The sequence below is a fragment of the Haliotis cracherodii genome, unplaced genomic scaffold (assembly GCF_022045235.1).
Source record: "Haliotis cracherodii isolate W230 unplaced genomic scaffold, xgHalCrac1.p SCAF_10, whole genome shotgun sequence".
Lineage (NCBI taxonomy): Eukaryota > Metazoa > Mollusca > Gastropoda > Lepetellida > Haliotidae > Haliotis > Haliotis cracherodii.
In genome coordinates this window covers 34,921,141-34,947,170 of record NW_027266265.1, presented here as the reverse complement: position 1 = coordinate 34,947,170, position 26,030 = coordinate 34,921,141, and the positions used below count along the sequence as shown (strand labels likewise).

At 38.5% G+C, this 26,030-nt stretch overlaps 1 protein-coding gene across 3 annotated transcripts in view; it reads left to right on the top strand.

Moving 5' to 3' along the window:
- Nucleotides 1–26,030, top strand: part of LOC139454339 (H(+)/Cl(-) exchange transporter 7-like) — a 164,017-nt gene that overhangs the window by 87,657 nt on the left and 50,330 nt on the right. For all 3 annotated transcript variants that reach the window (XM_071235970.1, XM_071235969.1, XM_071235971.1), the window contains exons 2-5: nt 7,766–8,089; nt 20,442–20,516; nt 21,365–21,430; nt 22,537–22,672. In XM_071235970.1, the coding sequence (XP_071092071.1) occupies nt 7,766–8,089; nt 20,442–20,516; nt 21,365–21,430; nt 22,537–22,672 (601 nt within the window). The remainder of the gene's footprint in view (nt 1–7,765; nt 8,090–20,441; nt 20,517–21,364; nt 21,431–22,536; nt 22,673–26,030) is intronic.

Sequence of the window (26,030 nt, the reverse complement as noted above, 5' to 3'; positions counted from 1 at the left end):
GATCTCTGTCATGACTTTCCTTATACATCTTTGTGAAAATGTTCGACAAACAATATGTATCTTTGACTGTGGATAAATCAAAATTGATTGCTGAAATTCTATGACAGACAGCATCGGTAATAGAAACTTTAAAAACATTTGATTAATGATGTTAAATGTGTTTCAGACAAACGAAATTAGAGAAAATTCAGTCCTCCAACTTAACAACGAATCCTTGTAATGATGTCTTTTGGCGTTGGCCCGTAATGGTAGTTTTCATTGATATGGAAATAAAATTGATCCTAACCTTTATTCATAAATAGTTATTAGGGAAATATTCTCCAGTTGTACTTACAAGATTGCCTCCACGTTCCTGCAATCATGCACCTGCCAGGTTTTATTCCTGATTTGTAGCGTCTATGCTTTCATTGTGTATGGTGAAGTGACTTTTAATCTAAACTCGCCAACTTGTATCGACCTGTATTTCCTGCTTGTCAGCATGTTCCAGTGTTCAGCACTATATATAGATACTCATCAGGAAAATAGTATCTGCATGATAGATTTTTTATATGACTTATGAGCAAGTCTATCTGCCCATTTTAGCTGAATTTTTTCAAGTGAATTCATTTGTTACATATGTCATGCATCATATTCATGGACTTGAACATTGAAGGTCAAGGTCATGTAGAGGTCAAGTTAAGGCTCCGGTTGTCTGTAAAAGTTGTTCCTTTCAGTAAATAATTCATATTGGTTCACAGAGTCCAATACTTTTTGTCTGTAACTATCATAGATTATTAATGTTATTATTATTCATAACTTTATTCCAAGAACAAGACTAATGAATTCGCCGGGCATAGTTTAACAATATGTCTGTGTTCAGGCAGTGAGGCAGCAGAATCCCCTAATTCCTTTTTTATAACTGCTGAAAATTCATGATATTTATTTTATAGTGTCTTTTCTTGTACAGGCACTGGATGTTGTGATGCTTGTGACTATTCAAAACATCTGATATGAGTACTGGTTGGAATTGATTTTGTACTTTCCTGAAACAGAACTTGTGGTTTTATAGATTTCCACGTAAAATATACTTCTTGAAACTGAGATTTCGCAATATCCATTTCGAGTTTGCCAAGGATTGACAATATTACTTGTCAAACATCAAAATCACATTAAACACTCTGCATGCATATGAGACTCTACTGTTTGCAAGTGGTAATTGTTTGGAGATTACATGAACACTTGAGTTAAGTGCTTTGTATTGAATCTTCTACTGATGCATTCAGTGAACTCCTCGTTATCATGTACCTTCTTTGACTAATTGAGCTGTCGTTGTATATGAAATTGAATTTAAGGGACACTTTGTAAACCAAATATTAAAATCACGTTTTAGCGAATGCATGGGGATTTGTGCTTTTGTTGGCAATTGTATTGTTATGAGTTGGAGTATTTGTTCATTCAGTTGGCGCTACTTGGTGAGTGTGAGACGTGAATCACAAGTCAATGACACACCAGTTCAAGCAGCTCATATTCTATTCACCTCAATACATTCAAGTTAGGCACCAGAAGGTTCTGCATTCACAGACCGCCTCCGTGGTCTAGTGGTAGAGCGTCCGCCCAGAAAGCGGAAGGCCCGGGGTTCGATCCCCGACCGCGTCATACCAAAAGACGTTAAAAGATGGTACTTGTTGTAATCCTGTCTGGTGCACGACATTAAGGGGCTAAAACAAGGACTGGTCTGCTCAGTGTCAGTATACTGTGTCTGAATGGGGTATTCATGTTAAACTGTGGCATGGTATCTCAGTGAGCTAGCACTATAAATCAGCATCAGTCCGGACTAGTACAAGCAGCCAAACAAACACACACACGTACATGCTGGTCGCTATATAAGTGCAATAATCTTGGATGCAACGTTAAACCCATTTCACCTCACCTCTGCATTCACAATAACATCTCATCCTACCGGGTACCCATTTGCTGCTTCATTCACTTTGGTCAGTCTAGTATTGAGAAAGTTGTATTAGGGACAGTTATTTGAAATTGTTATTATCTCTTTGCTGATATAAATCACTGTCAATTTTATCAAATATCATTTTTTAATTTTTCTTTTTGGATCAAAGCAAGTTTTGTGTGTGTTCTTCAACGACTACAATAACACCTACCGTAGTTTCTCTATTAAGCGCCCTTCTCAAATAAGCACCTTCTGTCCAACTTCTTGATTTATTTGGAAGTGATTTTTATAAGCGCCACTTAGTAAAACCGAAATTTTACAACAGCATAGAGTATATAATTGCCGGGTGACTATTATCAAAACAGTGTTTAAGTTTCACCAGTGCTTTAGCTATTAAAGTTTGTTCACTACCACTCAATCAGCGACAAATTTATCTTGTGTATAGTTTTAATAAGTAAAAATTTTCTTAGCGTGTGGCTGCATATTATCAAACATAGACTATGGATGATGCTGGCAATTAACAAGAAATTGATCATATTTATGATTTACTTCGCTACAAAGACAAAATGTCACTGAACAATCAATACAGAACTATTTTTATGTAAGTGTATGTTAACTGTAGATTTGATTTTTTAAACCTCACGCTGATCTGTTTATTTTGAATTAAGCTGTTTATGAAATATTATTGAGACTGCCTCCCTGGTCTAGTGGTAGAGCGTCCGCCTGGAGAGCAGAAGGTCCGGGATTCGATCCCCGACCATGTCATACCAAAAGACGTTAAAAGATGGTACTTGTTGTTACCCTGTCTGGACTGAACTGGTCGGCTCGGAGTCAGTATACTGTGTCTGAGTGGGGTATTCATGTTAAACTGCGGCATGGTATCTCAGTGTGCTAGCACTATAAATTGGCATCAGTCCTGACTAGTAAAAGCAGCCACACAAACACACACATGTGCATGCACGTCGCCATATATAAGTGCAATAATCTTGGACATCATGTTAAACCCCATTTCACCTCACCTTCAGCTCAAATATTATTGCTCTAACACATTGTGCCAATGCAGCGAATTTGAAAAAAAATCAAAGTTAAAAGAGCATTTATTTCATATCAACAAAAAATAAATTAGATCGTTTTCATTTAGATATCAATAAATCAACTTGCATCACCAGAAATAAATCATCAAAGACAATTCTGAAACAGCTGTAAAGTTTTAAACAATAAATATTCCCCTGGCCCGGCTGATGGAATGACAGTTGTTAATTTCACATGCATGGGACACCAACTGGTAGTGTTATCAGCTGTTGATCAGCTGAGTGGAATGTATTTCGGTCTTTGCCTACTGCTTTCTGTTTTCATTGGCCGAGTCCCTTATGTATTATTTGGTGTTAAATAAAAGCTTGAGATAAGACTAAGGACATCCCTGGTAGAGATCGTGTTATCTGTACATTGCGTAGAGTATTGCGTGGCAATGTCGATAATTAATTGATAAATTATAGATAACATTGTTTTCAAGCCTGCATCAGAAGTAGTCAGAGTTTTTCTATCCATGTGGCATTTTGAGTGCATGATTACTGCCTTGATTATGAAATGTCTTATCCCTTGTGTATTATTCTTTGTTTTATCGTTTTATTCTTGGGGAGATTTTCCTTTTGATGGTGATGAAAATATAGAATTCGTTTTTTGAATGAAATTTTGAAATTTGTAAAGAATTTTTAAAATTCATTTGATTACTAACTCCCATGGCTATTCGTGGCATTGTTTCCGTTGTACTTCAGTTGTTTGTGTGTGTGTGTGTGTGTGTGTGTGTGTGTGTGTGTGTGTATTTTACTACATACTCAGAAACTGGGGCACGTTCTTGTACATTCACCTGCAAGAGAAGCTTTAATTTCAGTTTGAAGATCACATGGAAATGAACCACTCACTCACGAACTCACCCACTCGCCCACTCGCCCACTCACTCACAAACTCACGAGTCTCATTCACTTGTTCAGGAAATCCATTCATCAACTCACTTTCTAACTCAGATTCTCACTCACTCATTCAAGTTCTCATTCATCCAAAGACTCACTCTAAGGGGTGGTCGGGTAGCCTAGTGGTTAAAGCGTTCGCACGTCAAGCCAAAAACCCGGGTTCGATTCCTGACATGGGTACAATGTGTGAAGCCCATTTCTGGTGTCCCCCGACGTGATATTGCTGGAATATTGCTAAAAGTGGCGTAAAACCATACTCACTCACTCAAAGACTCACTCACTTTCTCATTCAGGGTCTTACTTCCTTTTTCAGAAATTTACGCACTCCTTCATTAACTTACTATTTCAGGAACTTACTCATTCAGGAACTTACTCACACCTTGCTGTTGTGTAATTAGGAACTTACTCGCTCATTCAGGAACTTACTCAGGAACTTACTCATTCATGAACTTACTCAGGAACTTACTCATTCATGAACTTACTCATTCAGGAACTTACTCAGGAACTTACTCATTCAGGAACTTACTCATTCAGGAACTTACTCGTTCATGAACTTACTCATTCAGGAACTTACTCATTCAGGAACTTACTCAGGAACTTACTCATTCAGGAACTTACTCATTCATGAACTTACTCATTCAGGAACTTACTCATTCAGGAACTTACTCATTCAGGAACTTACTCATTCAGGAACTTACTCATTCATGAACTTACTCATTCATGAACTTACTCATTCATGAACTTACTCATTCATGAACTTACTCATTCAGGAACTTACTCATTCATGAACTTACTCATTCATGAACTTACTCATTCATGAACTTACTCACTCAGGAACTTGCTCACACCTTGCGGTTGTGTAATTAGGAACTTACTCGCTCATTCAGGAACTTACTCAGGAACTTACTCACTCAGGGACATTCTGCAATGGGGACAAGTTTTCTCAGCAACTACTGAAGTTACATGAATGAAGGTTTCCATGCTTATCTTAGAGATGCACATGGTGCCATAAATTATCATTTACTAGAGTTCCATCCCTTGCTTCATCTTTTTAGATTTGGTGCATACAGTTACAGCCCTTGATCCATGTTAGTTCGAAAATAAGATTATCTCCAGACATGAAGCCATCCTATCTCTTCTTAAAGATATGTAGGCCTCTTAATTCTTTTCATAGTTAACAATTAATTCTATCTTATTCACGACTATATGAACAAACAAAATTCTAATGGCTGGGGATAGTGATAATGTTGTTTTCTTGTTGATTGTTCAAGTATTGTTTACGTATTGTCAACACCCGGTTACTAAGAGTTACTAAGAGTACGCTTCCAGATCATAATGCACTCTACAGCGTTGTTTAAAGGTTTCCAAGTTCTGAATGTGGTTCATGAAATACTGCAAATCTTGAAATTAACGCGAGCGTGAATTAAATGCAAAAAATGCCAGTGGTCTTGGCTCGCATTATTAAACATCGCATTTATATCAACGATAAGACATTTTGGATAGCAGAAATACCAACTTAGACATACGCTGGAAACAAACAACTATGTATTCCACATCACTGTTTATTGAGCAGCACTTGTAACAAGTATATAAACAATGTCATTCAGACACTAATAACATCCTGTGAATTGTCACTACTCGGGTCAAGACAAGAGTTCTACTCACTTACGTCATCACTGATCACACCTGCAAGTCCAGACAGACGCCACCCACGCAACACGGTGTGTTTGTTCTTTGCGACTGAGTCAAAAGCCGACACGAGCCAGGGCGCATGCATGTCCTGACAGAGGATATTTTATTTAGATAACATATCCACTAATGCTTGAGAGGAGGGGGGTGTTGCATTCATATTGAGTCGCATTTTTGGCCAGGGGCCAGCATTCTTATTCTTTTGCAGACGCATTAATTTAATGATTTACAGTACCAAAGTAGTTAAAACTCAATTTTATCACCACCATACTTACCTTTAGACCAATCAAGTGACTGCTGATCACTGCAATCAACATTCAAATATATCTTTGGATGATAAAGTCTTATATTAAATTCAGAACACCGGGCCAATATGTAGCACTAAACTATACTAAAATTCTTGCAAAAATTTGATTAAAAGGAAAAACTAAAGCTTTCTGCTAAAAGTTAGTGAAATCGAATCAACTTTTTTCTAACTTCTGTTTAAAAATGTCCCAAAATTGGCAGTCAAACATAATAGGTTTCTTCGAGATTGACTTCCATCTAAGGTGGGGTTCTGAATGATTATTATCGACCAGTTGAGCCCCAGATGTGATATTCTCCAGTTAAGATAAGGAATGGATTTCTTTGCAATTGAAAGCTTACACATCACTAGACTCTCTAGTTCCACCAATACAAATGTTGTTGTTATCAAACACATGCAGATTAAAGTGAACTCGCTCCATTCATGTTACTTAGATCAGCGCTGAACAGCTGATACCGGCGAAATGCAATGCATTAATGTGAGTCAGTGATGTAATGAAGTGGAGTCCGTTCTCAAGTAACCTGAAGACATGCATTATGAATGAATGGGGCAGAGTGAGTGAGTTGGGTTTAACCCCGCTTTTAACAGTATTCCAGTTATATCGCGGTGTGTCAGCTTAATGTGGGAGGAAAGCCCGAAGTGATGCAGGTCTCAGACGTTTACCACTTCGGTGAAACCCACAAGCACGTGTATGGTGCTGACAAACCTAGAAACATAATCGGGGCGAACCGGGATTCGAACCCTCGATCATGGGTTTCTGGCGTACCCAAGGGACGCAACTCTGCACAGTGAATCGTGGCGCCTTAGACGACTGGGCCACCCGTGCCCCCGAGTGGGGCAGAAGTTGAATACAGTAGCTCAGTAGGTAGAGTGTTAGCTTGAAGGGAGTTAAGTCTGGGTTTGAGCCTGAAAGGACAAGGTGGGATAAGGCAACCTTTTGGCTCACAGGATCTGCATAATTTAAGAATTGAGCAAAATGTTTAGAAATTGTTTTGAAAGTTGGCAGATATGTTGACATGAATGAGAACAAAAATGGTTGATGGTGAATGGTTGACTGTGAATGTTTGATGGTGAACGGTTGACTAAATGCATGGTTGATGGTGAATGTATGATGATGAATTGTTGACTGAATGCATGGTCAATGGCTGACTGAATGTTTGATGGTGGATGGTTAACTGAATGCATGGTTGATGCTGAGTGGTTGGCTGTGAATGCATGGTTGAGGGTAAATGTTTGAATGCATGGTTTATGGTAAGTGTTTGACTGTTTTATTCAGAATGGTATAACACAGAAGTACTAATTGCTTTCACTGTACTTTCCTGTCACAGGGACTTTTTACCAGTACCTTATCCTTTTATCACCTCACCAAAAACACCATCCCATGTGTCATTTCATGTATTGTTTCTGTGTGTGTGATTGTTTGTTATTCCACAATTCAACAAAATTATTCCAATCCATTTTTATTTCCTTGTCAAAGGAACCTGTCAAAAATGATTCCATTTTGATATAAATTTGTTTCAATATATTGTCTGTTTAATTGTGATTGGGGGCCACAGGTGCCCTAGTCATCGAAGGCTTTTGAATTTGCTGTGCAGAGTTGCTTTCCCTTAGTCAGATTCGTGGGTTTGTATCCCAGCTTTGCCTTGATAATGTTTCTAGGTTTGTCAGCACCATACCCGTCCTCGTGGATTTCACAAAAGTGGTAAACGTCCAAGACCTGCATCACTTCAGGCTTTCCTCCCACATTAAGCTGAAATGCCGTGATGTGACTGGAATGCTATTCAAAGTTGCATTGAGCCCAAAATATTTACTTTTACACAAATTATGATTGACTGTTTTATTTGATTCAAAGAAACTGTTCCATTGTGTTTTCAGTTCACTGTAACACCAGTCCAAAATGATCTCAGTCCGACATCACCAATCCAGAACCAGAATGATCTCCAGATCCCACATATCCGGATTCCTATCTACAACTCGAACCGGAATGAGTATCAAAGGTCACCAAGGTTATCCAGGGCTCCACGTTCCCCACGAATTCCTCGATCTCCGAAACTGCCCAAACTTAGCCCTGTTAATGCAAGTAACAAAAACGGACCTCAGACTCCCCTTACCCAGTTCGACTTTGCCGACAGCGAAACAGAACCAACGGACACCTTGACTCAAAACAGTATTACAGCGCTCCTGTCTTCCAAGTTCAAAGTAAGTACCAAGTAAATCAGAAAATGAAAGAGAGCGTGTGCTGCATTCTGATTGGTTGAAAAACTTCATGAAATAGGATTGAATCCCAGAAATCTTTTATGTATAGTGTATAGATACTTTTTTTATGAGTATATTGTTATTCTCAATTCCAAATTTGAAAAACATGTACAAAATATATTCCATATTAATTACATATATTAGGTTTGATCATATTTATCAAAACAACATCCATTTTGTCGCACAACTGTTTAAGACTTCTTTCTGCCCCTTGAATGACACCTTATGAAAGGGCAAGAAGTGGTCCTGGGCCCCGTTGCGCAAAGTTATCTTAGTGCTATGACTGTTGTAAGCCTATGTTAAAGTTTGGGAGTTATGATCACCCGAGCGCTGAGGCTGCTTTGTGCAGCGGGGCCCTCAAACATTGTGTTTGTGAATAGTGAAGTTGTTAGGATAATACTTTTTGTCCTGATTTTTTATAATTAAGAGAATCTCGCGTAACTGTCTATTGATATGAAATACATCAGCACCTGTCGATTAAAAAGTTTTAAGTGAGTGAGTAAGTATGGATTTACGCTGCTTTTAGCAATATTCCAGCATTACCACAGCAAGGGACACCAGAATTAGCTTTCACAAATTGTACCCATGACAGGAATCGAACCCAGGTCTTCGGCGTGATAAGCGAACGCTTTAACGAATATTTGTCATTCTGTTTTAGTCAATTTTAGTCCTGACAGAGACTTTATGCCACCTTTGGTAATATCAGAGCCTTTGAACTGCAAAGTAAATTTTCACGATGACAATTTCAAATGTTGTTAATAACAGCACCTGGTAAAGTATGGAATATAATTTAATCAGCTGATGAACATGTCAAGCAAGTCAAACAACATGTCCAGAAAACATTAAAATTTAATTTCAAACAAAAAAATTCCTTAGTTTACAGATTTTTACCAAAGACATAATAGTTTTAACATTTAGGAGATAGACATGCTGTGTTTTCCATGTTGAGCTAGGTTAGCCTACTAGTAGATTTTTACCACACTAAATTGAATTTGGAACTAAACGATAAAACATTTTCAAGTCCCTTTTAAGGCTGTACTGCCAAATTCAAGCATTTGCAACCTTGGGTACAGCGAGACTTAATGCAAGGATTGAAAGGGGCAAATCTGGGATTTGAATCCATGATCAACTGATCCTTGCATGGCTAAGGGACATAACTCTGATAGAAAATTGAAACATCGCTCAAACATGCTGTAAATGAATACAGTACATGAACATACTCTTTCCACAAAAAACTGTTGAAAGAGCATCAGCTGCACAAAGACTGGCAGACCTCCGATGTTGTTCACCTACAGATTCCACACATGCCAAACTTTAACATGGAATACAACAAGATACTTCCGTAAGGTTAGCTATGTCATTCTTGTCATTTCCTGCTTGTATTGATCATTTGCTCTGACCAAATCACCTGACACAGCTAAAAATAAATAAATTTTCACATGTCACATTTTATTATGTCAAGCATTAGTAAATTAACAAACAAAAAATAAAATATTTATGATCAGATTGAAATATATAGAGAATATTCCCTGAGTGAATTTTGATATGAAATATATCAACACGATTCAATAAAATTTAAAACAGGCTTGCTGAGGTGTTTTTGTTCACTTTTTATCAACAAGTGTTGATATGTTTGATATCAAGACACAAGGTTGAGATTCTATTGTTAAGACTTTCGCAATTTGTAATCAGAAATAACCAGTGTATTGAGTATCAAGTCAAGTACAGCTAACCAGCTTCGGTGACAGAGAGATAAATAATGTCATTTGATTTCGTTGTCATGGTAACCAATGATGCAAGAGTGATGGGAAAAATTTTGGTAATGGTTATTCAAATGGGGTGTCTGCTAACTCATGAAACCACAAGCCAGCATGACAAGACTCGAAGACTCGTTTCTCGGACACCCCTCGCCTACACTGAACCGAGTTTGATATTATAATACTAGATATTTCTGTTAAATGCAGATATTTCTAACTTGGGTATGTTTTTGATGATGCTTTTGTGAACATGTGTTTGGTATCTGCATCTTATCTTTTCTGATAATAACATTTAGCAGTAATTCGCTAGATGTTTATAGGCAGCATTTATCTTACATTCCACCACTTATTCCTCCTATAAGGAACCCTACTTCTAATAGTCAAAATTCTCCTCGCACCTGCAATCCGCCATTTACTTCCGTGTTTATCAGCAATGGCAACTACGTCACTTCCGCTGCATTCATGTTCCCTACGTTACGTTCTCTGCCCTACGTCACTTCCTTTCACTAAAGCATTGTGCCGTGCTCGCTATCACTTTTGGCTTCTCCTTTGTATCGCTCAAATTTATCGCTAAATTCTATCACTATCTTCGCTATCGCTCGCGGCTTTGTTTACTAACTTGTTTAACTTCTCTTTCTTAAAACTTTCTTAAACTCTCGTTTTTCCCGCGCACGACAACCGTGCCTCCCAAGGGAAGAGTGGCTCTTAACCACACGCTCATCCCATTCCTATACCCGTCTGGGGGCAGTCAGGTAGCCTAGTGGTTAAAGCGTTCGCTCGTCACGCCGAAGACACGGGTTCGATTCCCGACATGGGTACAATGTGTGAAGCCCATTTCTGGTGTCCCCCGCCGTGATATCGCTGGAATATTACTAAAAGTGGCGTAAAACCATACTCACTCACTCACTCACTATACCCGTCTGCCATGCCACGCTGGAGGGCCACAACTATGCTGCTCATGCATACTGTCCCGTCGGCGCCATCCACACCGCGCCCTATTTTCATCCACAATCCTTTTTGTTTCATTTGTTGCATTATATTGCTGGTAAACTTTACAGTTTACCTGCATACAATATCACTATAAAGGTCTGCATATAATCGATCTCAGATGTACACTGTATTGCCTGGTTGCACTTGGAGAGAACAGTCTATGGTCGAATCATCAGCATCGAATGTTGTATTCATATGCTATCCTTATACCAGCAACATCATTTTTCAATGTAGAATTTCAATAATTTGAAAAGTTCAAGTGAATAATGAATAAATTGCCAATCTCATTAAAATCAGAAGTTAGGTCTCGCTGCTGCTAAACAAAGATCATAGGACATCCCATAATGGGTCACGTCAGAACGACCTTTCGTGAACTTTGACCAACCAAAGGAATAACTGACAAGAAGTCAACATTAGCCAATCAGAAGGCAGCTTTCTCATGCTTTATGGCTTTAGTTTCAAACTGGCGGCTACGCTTCGAAAGATATCTTGACAAATTCTTGGCTAATAGATGGCCTGGACTGTATGGATTCAGTCATAAAGCCTGTAGCTGTCGTTGGGAATACCCTGTGTTAAATGTTCGAGGTGTGGCTCGTCGCATGAAAGGTCGGTCTGACATGACACACAATAGAATGTCCTCAGATCTTTGTTTAGCGGTCGTAAGAACTAAGATCTGATTTTAAAGTGATTGATAAATTGGTACACTCTTCATCATTAGATAATGTTGTTATTACAACTCATGTATTTCAAATACACTTGTAATAAATATTGGGGGCACGGGTGGCCCAGTCGTCTAAGGCGCCGTGATTCGCTGTGCAGAGTTGCGTCCCTTGGGCACTCCAGAAACCTATGATTGTGGGTTCGAATCCCGGTTCGCCTCGATTAAGTTTCTAGGTTTGTCAGCACCATACCTGTGCTCGTGGGTTTCACTGAAGTGGTAAACGTCTTAGATCAGCATCACTTCGGGCTTTCCTCCCACATTAAGCTGACACACCGCGATATAACTGGAGTATAGTTAAAAGCAGCGTTAAATCCAACTCACTCACTCACTCACTGTAATAAATATTATTTCTAACAGGGATTTATTTTGTAATCATCTATATATCTCACCGAAGGGATATCTCCTGTGGAGTGAGTGAGTAATATTTTATTCCACATTTAGCAATGTCATGGCAGGGGACACCAGAAATGGGTTTCAGGTATTGTACCCATGTGGGGAATTGAACCTAGGCCTTCAGCATGATGAGCGAACGCTTTAACCACTGGGCTACCCCACCGCCCATCTCCAATGGAAGCTAGTTTAGATGATAAGAACTGATGAATCAGATTGATATACGCGAACACACTTGACCACCAACCTAATGTACATATTTGTCGGCATGATGCCAAGGTCATCTCGGCACAGACCTGATCCTTCAATTTCTTAAACAACACCAAATCACATCAAATGAGATTTTTTACTGAATTTTTACCATCCAATTTAAGTGAGCCAATCAGATGTCAGCTTTCTAACACAATTCAGCATCATTTCTTTACTATCAATTCAAATTGTTTTAAGCTGCCAGAGAAAATCACTCCAGAAAACAAATATGTGCTCAGAGACAATGAGAGAGCCACAACAATATAATATCTTGGCATTACACTTCTTGCATACAAATTTCCTCAATTATATATGTTTTGGAGATACAGAAATAAGAATGTCTGAATGCTTCATGCACTCGTACGGAGTAATTAGAAGACTTTACGCTGATTAGAAAGTATGGGGGTGTGGTCAGATCTTCACGCAGAGAGTAGGGCTGGAACGAGTCCAAATTAACTACCCAGGTACCCACCCACCTATTACCCGACCATACGAGGGTACCCGCTGTAGGTCTCAAGAGATGGGTACAAAATGTCGGATTGGGAATATTTTGACTATAACCCTGGACCAAATGTATTTAAATACACGAAAAGAACGATCTGGTCATGCATACACTGGGTTTGAATGAAGTTTTGTCTTTATTCAAACATATATAAACGTCTGGGTGCATAGTCCAAAAGAAATGCCAACATTAGTGACTTGTGGTGTGACGATATAGTTCAAGATAATTTTTGTCATTAAACAATTTATCACATGACTAACCACGGGTCTGGGTAGTTCTGTGGGTACCCGGGTCCTTCTCAGTACCCACCCGACCCGAGTACCCGAAATACCCGTTCCAGCCCTAGTAGAGAGGTATTGTGTTGGAGATCAAAACAACACCAAAGATTCAATCTTTGAACAGTTCTGATTTACAAAAGAGTTCTTTTGACAGTATACATCTTCCTGAGGCAAGAGAGTTAACTGACTTTAAAAGTCCAGTTTCCACCCTTGCCGAACTAGGCTGGAATTACTGGGCTCGATCGTAGCGCCACCAGTGGGTATCACCAGTTATGTCCCTTCTAAGCCTCTCCTATGGACCAATCAGATTCCACCTCTCGTATCACTTGCGTTTGCTTCACACTAAATGGTGGCGCCGAGTCAGGACGATCTGATCAATAATTAAGATCTATATTGTGATAAAACGGGTCTTACATTGCGAAATGCATCAAATCACGTAAGCACCTTGATTAAAAACATGAAAAGATTTGGAAAATATCTGCTGACAACGAGTTGGCATTACACATGCTTTGCAAATCCTGTAATCCGTCGAACTCTGCACGACAGTGTACGAACCGGTGCGCGATTTTGATTGGACTATGCATAGACTCGTTAGCCCAGCCAAAATGTAACTCCATAATACCAGCCTAGTTCGGCAAGGGTGGAAACTGGACTTTCATAGTCGGCTAACTCTCTTGCCTCGGGAAGATGGACAGTATAAGGATAATGGTAACCTAGATTTCTCAGTCTGTCTTGTAACACCACTGTTCTTGGCAACCGGTGGGATGGGAACATATTTTATTGACATCTGTTGGAGAAACTGGCATTCACATCCTTCCCCGACACATATACAAGAGACTTATCTCGGGGCTGGGCTGTTATTGTAGAGTCACAGCTATCATAAATACAGGGCTACCACCTCCAGTGTTGTGTAAATCAAACGTTAATGCATCAAACACGGAGGTTGTTGCAGACAATTCTTGCTTCCCTCCTTGATAGAAGCTGCTCCCAGGGGATGCTGGGTAATATTGCTGTAAGAGACAACCAAGTGGATCGGATGAGTCTCGGGGATTTGGTTGATTGCGAGTCATTTCATCCTGACGGCATGGAAGTTTCTCACAATATCAATCACTGGATTGTCTAGTCCAGACTTGGTTATTTACAAGCTGCCATCAAAACTGGATTATTGCTAAATGCGGCTTTAAATGCCAACCAAAAACTTGATCAAACTTGCTGATGCAGCATTTTGCAATACTCACTCACTCACTCACTCACTCACTCACTCACTCACTCACTCACTATATCACTCACTCACTCTATCACTCACCCTCACTCACTCACTCAACAACCCATGACCCAAAATACATTATTAACAGACAAAGAAGGTTGCTATTTTTAAAACTTGAATCCAGTTTTTTCCAGAATCTAGTTTGCCTTTAAGTCAGTATTGATCTTATTGTTAAAGGAATCTTTACATTGCAAGTAAAGACATTTACAATGCTTAAAAATATTTAATTTTTCTCCAGTACAAGTTTCAGTGGCAAACATGGTCAATGAAAACTGTCACCCATATGTCTTAATCCTTGAAGATTGATTTTCAATTTCAATTAACTCTGAGAGACATTTGAAATCAGTATGCTCTGTATCTGACATTGAGAAAGTTGCTATGCCATATTCATCACCCTGCTCCACTAAGAAACCCCTGACCAACTTCTAGAACAATCTGTAAGTACCATATTCACCGTAATAAGCGCCCAGGGTGCTCTCAAAATGAGAAATAAGAGGCTCTTATGAGAATATAATTTTGGTGAGATCATAAACAGAGTTGAAAGATTGTAAAATTTGTGGTTTATGCTGACAGCCTGAAATGATATAAAAGAAGAACCTGTGCATATTATACATGATATTAATATTAATTAAGGGTGCTTATCATACATGAATAAATAAGTCTTGTGTACATACAATCGGAAGGGATGCAAATTGGGATTGTTCACTAGCCAATATGTTAGTAAATATGGCCATGGGCGCTTATTAGAGCGAGGCGCTTATTACGTTGAATACGGTAATCCTTATGAGTGAGTGAGTGAGTTGGGTTAAACGCCGCTTGTAACAATATCCCAGTCATATCGCGGCGTGTCAGCTTAATGTAGGAGGAAAAGCCCGAAGTGATGCAGGTCTCAGACGTTTACCACTTCCGTGAAACTCACGAGCACGGGTATGGTGCTGACAAACCTAGAAACATGATTCGGGCGAACCGGGATTTGAACCCGCAATCATAGGTTTCTGGCGTGCCCAAGTAACGCAACTCTGCACAGCGAATCTTAGACGACTGGGCCACCCGTGCCCCCGTCATCCTTATGAGCACCCCCAGCTAAGACTGAAAATTTCCTTGACAGTCCATAACTCCTTATGTATATTACGAATTTGTTTTTAAAAAATGAATGTTGAAGGCTTATATAAATGCCCAGTTGCTATTCTCAAAATTGATTAGTTGCATTGAAGTTTGAAGTAATTTTTTTCACTCGATTTCTGACAAAAATTTAACTTGCTGTTTATGGTTTTAACAAGTGCTCCCATTTCTTAATTTTCAAAGTGCCTTGGGGGCTTATTAATGTGAATGCGGTATTTATAAAGAAACCTTAAATTGTTAATTACAACTACTGGACATAATTACACTGAAACCATTCCTTCGTTTAATATTCAGGATATTCTTTGTCCAAACTATTACACAGGGAATGGAATCCAGAATAACAACATTCCACTGTGTTTTCTAGACCAGCTACAAGTCAGGGTTGATATCAGTAGAAAGAAAACTAATCATTGTATTCATTTGATGTTAGGAATCCCGATTATGATTTGAAAATTCCTGATATTTTAATGGCTAGTTAATTGTTTGTAGCAAGATTTTATTTTAAAATGTATAATAAAGTATAAAATAATAATAAAGTTAAAACAAAGCTACTTTCATCTACAGGATACAAATATGTATTTTGTTTACTGATCATAACAATTAGCTATCTGTTTGATCATTGGCAGTTTTGTGTTCAATAAATGCAGCCGTTTGCACTCATTTTGGCCCACTGGAAAGTCTGATAGAGCCATAATTCACTGTACGTAGTAGCATCCTTTGGGCACTCCACTGACCTGTGATTGTGGGTTCCATTATGTGTCGGCGCCTAACCCATTCTCGTGATTTTTACCAAAGTGGTAAAAGTCTGAGACCTGCATCACTTCAGACTTTCTTCCCACATTAAGCTGACACGTCGTGATTGACTTGAATACTGTTCAAAGTGGCTTTAAACTCAACTCGGTCCCTTCAAGATGTATGAAAATATGTGCAACCTAAAAGCTGACACACCATGATATAACTGGAATACTGTTAAAAATGGTAAAAAAACTGTTAATCACTGTCACTCACACACTCACTCACTCACGCTAGAGTTCTGACATGATGTGTACAAGTATGATGTAAAAGTGGTCAACTTTAAGAGAAAATTTAGCCATGAGCATCATTTTACCGTATTTTTGTATCTTTACCTACTTCTAAGAAATCGGCTTGGGTCTAAACCTTCTGTATGTTCAAATGTACTAAAGGGGCGAGCGGGTAGCCTAGTGGTTAAAGCATTCGATCATCATGCCAAAGACCCGGGTTTGATTCCCGACATGGGTGCGATGTGTGAAGCCCATTTCTGGTGTCCCCCGCCGTGATATTGCTGGAATATTGCTAAAAGCGGCGTAAAACCATACTCACCTCACTCACTCGATTCCTAACATGGGTGCGATGTGTGAAGCCCATTTCTAGTTTCCCCCACCATGATATTGCTGGAATATTGCTAAAAGCGGCATAAAACCGTACTCACTCACTCACTCAAATATACATAAAGCATCTCCTTGGAAACCTCTAAGATCATCCTTTTTGACACATTTAATGTTACATTGAGTGTGGTGGGAAGTGCCCAAAATATATTGTTAAAATGAACAAAATTTTGTTCTCATTCATAACATCACTGAAAACTTACTTAATTTCTTAGAGTTAACGCAATTCTTAAATTATGGGCCAAACAGACCCTTAACCTAAACCTTGTCCTAGGGTAAGTTTCCTGAAGCAAACATCGAAGTTAGGAAAACCTGGTACAGTCATGATTGACAAGAGGTGTAATTGCCATTGGGAACTTGGCACTGAGACAGTTTCTGTCAGACACAACCCACTGTTGTCAAGGGAGGGCAATGACACAGCACACAAGTTACTGCTAACGCCATCATAAGATCATATTCTTTGCAAGAGTTATGTCAGAATGGAAAAATTCCAAAAGTACCGCTGTGATCGATTGATGAAGGACAGATATGTGTTTCGCAGGTTATCGGGGGTATCCAAATCATCCAGGAGGAAGTGTCTGGTCAGTCTTTCAGTTTAACCTTCTTCCTATCTCCGCATCATTCCAACAACCTCCATTACTACATTGAGTTTGTATGGAAAACGGGAACATATTATTTCAAATGTATTGTGCGTCCACAAATATGTTTCATTTGTACTATGCAGTTTTGATGGAAGTGTTCTTAGATATTCTTATTCAACACATTTTTTCATTGGATACTTTTTTTCGGACATGTGTTTTTCAATACATTTCTTTCTGATTGTATATTTTTCATGTTTCAAAACAATGCAAAAGTCATAGTATATATACCATATTCAACATAATAAGCGCCCAGGTCGCTCTCAAAATTAGAAATAGGGGGCTCTTATTAGAATATTATTTGGTTGAAAAACAACAGGGTTAAAAGATCGTAAATTTCGTGATTTATGCTGACAGCCTGAAATGTTAATATACGACAGATATATTTTTCCAGAATCTAATTTCCCACAATTAAGGATGCATATAACACACGTATTATACACGAATAAATAAGTCTTGTGTACATTGATCAATCGGAAGGGGTGCTAATTAGGATTGTTCACTAGCCAATATATTAGCAAATATCTCCGGGGGCGCTTATTAGAGCGGGGTGCTTATTACGTCGAATACGGTATATGTTTCAAGATACACTAACCTGATTACTTAAGATACATATATGTCAATAACATCATAGAATATGACTTTGTACACCTGTCAATGGTTGAGTTGTTTATTTATTAACGAAAAATATTAACTTAGCCATTAAGGACCAGCTCCGTGGTCAAATGGATAGTGTGTTGGCCCAGTGAGCAAAAGTCGTTGGTTCAATCCTGGCCATGTCAAACCGAAAGACAAGGGGGTACTTGTTGTTGTTAGCCTGCTGGCATATGGAATTAACATACAGATAGGTTATAACTTCATAGTTTGATTTACCACATGATAATAAACAGACTTATATAAACAAACTTACTTAATAAAAGGAATAGCTATTAAAATGAACTTCGTAAATGGCAATAATACATTAATATCAGGTGAAGTACATAAACCTTTAAGTGAATAATACTGCTTATTTGACAATTTAGGTAATAACAGTTTATGCTCATCTTCATAATGTTTACAGACCTATACAACATGAATTTCATCTTCAATTGCGTAAAATGTTTAGACATAACATTATCTTTGGTTATTGTTGATACAACCCTACGTAGATGCTGTAGACCCAAAGAATGACAGCCAATTCTAAACTTTGTTAATACACGTTTGTACTCCAGATCCTCGTCATATAGCTGGAATGTTGCTGAGTGCTGCATCAATCAACAAACAAACAAACAAACAAACAAACAAACCAGACCAGTACACACATACTTGCAAGAACTTAGCTATGTAACTAAACCTTTTTCTGTAGATACTTTTGTTTCGAGTGCAAGTAACTGTTTGATTGGATACACCTTTTTTGATCCGATCTGATCTGATTTTAAACATGGATGCCTTGGTGGCCATCTTGAAAATGTAACTTCATGTATTATTCAGCCATTTCTGCATGTTTCATTATGAAATTTGACACACCAAGTCTGTGGTGTGAAAGAGAAGCAAAGAATATGCTTTTGGATAAGTTTACAAATAATTCCAATCAAATTGTAAACAGGGCTGACATGATTTCGTCATAATTCAGGTGAGCTTCAGAGCAATGTGCCTATTTTTTAAGTTCTGTGTGTGTGTGCAGTGAAGGTCAAGGTTGCATTTGAGGTTACCACATTACACGATGACGCCTTGTCTTGTAAGACATTCACAGGTACTGAAGGGAAACCAGTGACTTGAACAAGGTTTCCTGAAGCCTGTAGCCTAAAGTTTGTAGGTGAGCCAATGAAGGGTCAAGGTCATGATGAAGGTCTAGAAATATCTGAAAAGCATTTTCGATACACTGTATTACCTTCTGGATTACTTTCGTGGTGTTGCACCATCTTGTGGGTAAAGTGATGACATTGGAGACGAACAGCCATCTGGTATATAGGTTTCTGTAGTTGCGTTCTATTTGTCTGGCTTGGTGCTCTTGGTACAGGCATTTTGCCATGGAAAAAAATAACTGGGTTGCTTCTGTTTCTGCATGTTATGCATTTTTTTTGTTCAATAAAATACTAGTTTTTAAGCAAATGGATAAAAACTTGCACGTTTGTGTATTTCTCTCAATTTCCAGCTGTGTCCAAAGAATTAAAAGTGGGCCAGGCAAACCAGGCAGTTTTCCTTGTCATCAGCATATGATGCATCTTCCTGAGGCAAGGGAATTAACTGGCTGTCCGGTTTTCACCCTTGCCAAACTAGGCTGGAATTTCTGGGTTTGATCCTTCCACCACCAGTGGCTATTATGAGTTATGTCCCTTCTATGTCCCTCCTATTGGCCAATCAGATTCCACCTATCATATGACTTGCATTTGCTTCAAACAAAATGGTGGATCCCAGTCAAGACAGTCTGATCAATAATCAAAATCTGTATTGTAGAAAAACAGGTCTAACCTTGCAGAGTGCATCACGTGAGCACCTTGATAAGAAAAACATGAAAAGACTTGGAAAATATCTGTTGATGCCAAGTTGACAGTACACGTGTAAATCCTGCAAGCAACTGAAAACTGCTCAGCAGTTTACGAACCAGGGCCCCGTTCCTCAAAGCGATCTTAGCACTAAGGTGATCGTAAGTCCCATACTTTAACATAGGTTTACGATCATCGTAGTGCTAAGATCGCTTTGAGGAACGGGAACCAGGTCTCAATTGTTTTTACGAGATTGTGATTGAACTATGCATAAACCTAGTTCTGCAAGGGTAGAAACTGAACTTTTAGAGTCAGTCAACTCCCTTGCCTTGGGAAGATGCACCTAATGACACATGATAAACACATATATGTATATGACGTTGGAGAAAAACAATACCTGAAAGATTGATTCTTTCAGTGAACCACTTTAGCTCAACACATTTTTACTTTACAGCCTGTAAGTGATGACAGTAAAATTACATTTTTAATAATAAATTACGTTTCTTTCAGGAGTTTCACAAACGTATGAAACAGTACGGAGAGAATTCTCCACGCTTCAGAAAAAGACTGGTGTCGAAATGGGAGGTAAGGCATGTTTTCTCCAGCTGTTGTGTATTAGTTAAAGATGTTGGTGTTCATTTTAAGCTGTAAGGGATGTGAAAAACATATTTTGAGTGTACCATTAAATGCAGGCCCCGCCATTTCTCAAGTCATTGTAGCTATGTAATGTGAGGATACAAGGAGGTGAGTTTCCAATGAAATTAAAAAGATGTAAAAATTCTACTGATGAGTTTACAGTATTGTAGTTTTAATAGGAACATTAGTATTCAGAAGGGGTTGGATGAAGTTGGTTAGGACTTTTGATGTTAAAAACACATTTTTCTCAGTCATTGGCGGTGTTGTCAAGCGGTCTGTTTGAGCGCCAGGTGCTGAGATCATATCCCGCTAGTGACTGGGTTATTTGTTATTCAGCCCATGGATCAACAATGTTTACAGGTCTTTACAGTGTTGTCACTACCCCTAGTGGACAGTACACACACCCTGTGCACTTAAAAGAACCCACTCGTCCGATGGTAACAGTTGACCAGATGGTGGAAACACGAATTGGGTTGTATACTCCCCAGGGAGTTGAGAATGATAACTGGAATGCTTAAGGATCCACTGGCGTGGAAACAAATAACCTCTTTCTCAGAAAGGAAGAGCAGAACAATAATATTTTTCTAGTCCTTCCAGTAAATCCAGCAAACATTTGTTTTCAGTGAAGCATTTCTCCAGAGTATCGATCAATGGTGGCTTCTTATAGCTACTGTGACAGATGAAAGATGTCATCTGACAGTGTTTCATAGTGCTTGGATGAATTTTTTTATTGTTTCTATCTCTTGGTGAAAGATTTTTGCTGTTTGAATTCTTTCAAATAATTTTTGTCTCTTCAGAGTCTTAATTATGATCCAATTGAGAGTGACCTTGCCCTTGAAGAAGATGAGAAGAACAAGTCCAAGGTCGGTCCACATTACTTTTTGTACAATTTGTAAACAACATCACTCTTTATTAACGAAGTGTTGCAACAACAGGATTTTATCTAGGATTTTTTAACTAAGTGTCTGTTGTATTGCAAAATATGCATAAGTTTGTGCAAAACTGGGTAGTTTGAAAAGTTATTATTTTCAGAGATTTTTTAAACATTCCATTCAATACATTAGTAAAAGTAACACTTAAAGCCATATTCTCTTTCTCGGTCATGAGTAATTGAACCACAAGTCATCTTCACAAACCTGTATCATTAGGAAAAACTGAATTGAGATTTTTTTTGTTCAAAGGACAATATGATAAGGGCCCATTTTGGCCCAAAGCATCTTCATAATTTATGGAACAAACCTCTCAGTAATTGTTATGGCAGTTAACAGGTATGTTCAAATTATAGAGGACTGGAATTTGTTCATTTCAACACATGCATGTTGTGGAATTGCAAAAGGAAATGTAAACTTAAGGCTAAAAAATGTATTGAAAAACTGATTTTAAAGGTCTCGGAAGCATGTGTTTGGAATATAAATATGAACAAGCCTTTGAGCCAAACTGACTTTTTGGGGGGGATGTAGATAAAGACACTACAAAAATTCATGTTGGTCACGGAATTGCTCATTGTTAGATTTTGTCTTGAAGTTGAAAAAATCATCCTTATTCGCTCATTGAGCCTTTCTTGTGTACTTAACTGAACATGCTAGAAGTTATAACTTGGAAGTGTAAGAAAGAAGCATGGCTCGTCAATCATTTGAACAAATCTGATAATTTTCATACCATTATTACTATTTTATGTAGCTTAAGAATTTATAGTTTCCAGTGGGTTTTTGTCCCAGGCTTTTCATATGGACTAGCGGTTGAAGATCAGCAATTCAGCATCTAAGAATTCCCTGATAAATACCAGGTCTCCGTTCCACAAAGTGATCTCAGCGCTACCATTGTCGTAAGCCTACGTTAAAGTATGGGAGTTACCATCGTTGAAGGGCTAAGATTGATTTGTGGAATGGGACCATTAACAGTTCCTAAAGCATTTCCTGTAATATGTTCAAGAGATCCTTCTTGTAATGATGACCCTGATTGTTTTCAGAAAGCCCTGACAATCAAGGCAGTGTCTCGCTGGGTCATTATGTTCTTTGTCGGGATCGGAACAGCGCTCTTAGCAGCAGGAGTTCAAATCATTGTGGAAATCATAGCTCACCATAAATTTGAGTTAATCAAAAGTCGTATCCTTTCCAACATAGTAAGCATTCAGCTGTCCTTCACCTCTACTGTACTCTTGTACTCTAATGACATACCCATTGAATGCTTGACCCTGTAAAGATTCTGGTAAACAATGGTTTTCAATTGGTACCCAGCAATCTATGGTTATAAGAGGCAACCAAATGGATCTGACGTCAGGATTGGTGCCTTGGTTGATTGGTCATCATACCCTGACAAAGTAGATTGTTGCTCATGATATCAATCACTAGTTTGTTTTTTCCAAATTCAATTGATTCCTCTGATGTGATATTGCAGGAATATTGCTGACTGTCACATTAAACAAAAGAACATGCAAACACTGATTGCTTGAAATTGCCTGACATTTAGTCATGTTTTCTGTGGTTCAGGGGGCGGTTGGGTAGCCTAGTGGTTAAAGCATTAGCTCGTCACGCCGAAGACCCGGGTTCGATTCCCAACATGGGTACAATGTGTGAAGCTCATTTCTTGTGTCCCTGCCGTGATATTGCTGGAATATTGCTAAAAGTGGCATAAAACAATACTGACTCACTACTCTGGTTCATTGTATCATCTTTCTCAAAATGCACCTGATTATATACTCAACAGCAAAAGTACAATTGTACTGCTGTGTATGGAATTATATAACATAGAAAGAACAATGTCTGAGGGGACGGTCCCTCACTTGGTTGCTTGTTGCGTTTCTTCTTTGTTCTCTGGTTCAAATCCAAAACTTCATAATATAATCCATGTCACAGTTACTTTTACCTTTGAGTATATTTCATTTATGAGGGACCCAGGGTGTTCAAGGGGAGCACTTGTTACAATTTTCATTTCTGGGTTTAAGATTTCTCTCAAAACAATTTAGTGTTTCCAATATAGATGAGCAAACATATAAGTGTTGTTAGTGAGAATGCAGACAAGTTCATCAAGGTGAGCTCCAGAACCTGCTAATATCCATTCTCCCTTTAAATGAAGGAAAATAATATTGTGATATTTTCGTGGGTAAGACTGCTGCACATATTTCCCCCTCTCAAAATTATATATAAAAGGATTGGGCCACAATGCATACACATATAACTTTTGGAGGGCCAGACACGGGTGGAAGTCTTTCCTATTTGTGAATAAAAGCAAAAGTTTCTTTATGCGTTATGACTTGAAATGGGTCACTTTGTTTTAGTTTAGTTTATTTCACTGGGTCATCACTGATTTTTCACTGATCCATTCATAGAAATTTTCACTGCTGTTTTGCCTTTCACACCCAGTGGAATCTGTTTCAGTGATCAATTGAGACAGGTTATTCTCTGTCATTGACTTTTATATTTACAAATTTCAGTTACAAAATTGAGTACAGTTATTGATCATTATACCAGTTATCGAATGACGTGAAAAAAATGTCATTAGAAAAATAATAAATGGTCAAATTGGGCGAGAAATGTACAAACATTGAGCAAAACGTGCTGTTTTTGACAGAGATTTTCTCCTATGTACATATTTTTCAAAAACTTGTTTGTAGTAGTTTCTAAAAGCTTATTCATCAAAGAGTTGCAAAATATAAGAAATGAATAAGGAGACCCTGACTAGTGCAAAATGTTGTTTGTATATATATATATATATAGCCTCTAGCCCAAGAGATTGACAACAACACCAATTGTTGAACTTGGAGAGTTTTCTGTTGCTGGTCCAGTTCATGCCGTATGTGTCACAGATGAAGGCAAATAATGGCTTCTCTTGTCAGAAGTAACTCACACCGCTGGTAATTCTGGATAGTTTTGTAACAGGTTTCAGGAGTAGAGGCCATGTCACCGACACTTCTTGTCTTTATAGTGTAAGCATCTCCACACTGATATGACTTTTATTATGATTGGCCAGCCTGCAGTTTCTAGCAGACACGGAAAGGGTTTGGTGGTATTCTATTAAGCGATTTGCCACCAGCAGAAGTATGCTGGAATGTTGAATGGGATACCAGATGCTCATAGATGCAATGTACTGGTTGGTCGTGTGGTTTATCGCTGCGCGTAGATGTATGATCACGATGAGATTCTTTCTTTCTCTTGATGATCTGGCCTTCCTTGTGGCCTACATGAGAACATTGAAGTTACTGATTTACGATTTATATCAATCATTTATAGGGTTTGCAGGGTTTACCCCAGTGCAAATATTATGTCCTGTTCTCATAAACTATGAGAATTGGTGCAAATGATTTACATTGCAAGTCATGTGGGCCACAAAAAGTATGGCTGTTTGAATCATTAAGTTTATCAAATTTTTAGATTGCGTGTTACACATAACTGACATTTATATTCTTGTGAGAAATACACACAGGATGACAGTTATTGATTTTTTTTCAATCTAGCATTGAAATCCCAATCTACTTCAGGGACTCGTTCCACTAAGTGATCTAAGTGCTAAGCTGATTGTAACTCACATACTTTGACATTGACTTACGATGGTTGTAGTGCTGAGACGATCGTAACTACCATACTTTAACATAGACATACAAAAGTCATAATGCTGATACTTTGGTGACACAGATACTTTAACATAGACTTACGACAGTCGTAACGCTGAGACGATCGTAACTCACATACTTTAACATAGACCTACGACAGTCGTAATGCTGAGACGATCGTAACTGCCATACTTTAACATAGACATACAAAAGTCATAACGCTGATACGATTGTGACACACATACTTTAACATAGACTTACAACAGTCGTAACGCTGAGACGATCGTAACTCACATACTTTAACATAGACTTACGACAGTCGTAGCGCTGAGACGATCGTAACTACCATACTTTAACATAGACTTACCACAGTTGTAATGCGGAGACGATTGTGACACACATACTTTAACATAGACTTACGACAGACGTAGCGCTGAGACGACTGTAACCACCATAATTTAACATAGACTTACCACAGTCGTAATGCTGAGACGATTGTGACTCACATACTTTAACATAGACATAGACTAAGACCATCGTATGTCCCATACTTCAATTCAGACTTACGAAAGTCATTGCACTAAGATCGCTTTGTGAAAAGGGGCACTGAGCATGTACAATGCAGTGACTATGTAAAGTTGTTTGAAATCAAGTGAAGTGTGCCGCATTCCTCTACTACCCATCTTCCCGAGGCAAAGGAGTTAACTGACTATAAGAGTTTCCACCCTTGCCGAACTAGGCTGATATTATGGAGTTAAGTTTTGTCTAGACTAACAAGTCTATTCATATATCAATCAAAATCTCGCACCGAAATCAAAATCCAGTTGGTAAACTGTCGTGCAGATTTCGATCGATTGCAGGATTTGCAAAGCATGTGCATCTCCAATTCATTGTCAGCAGATATTTTCCAAATC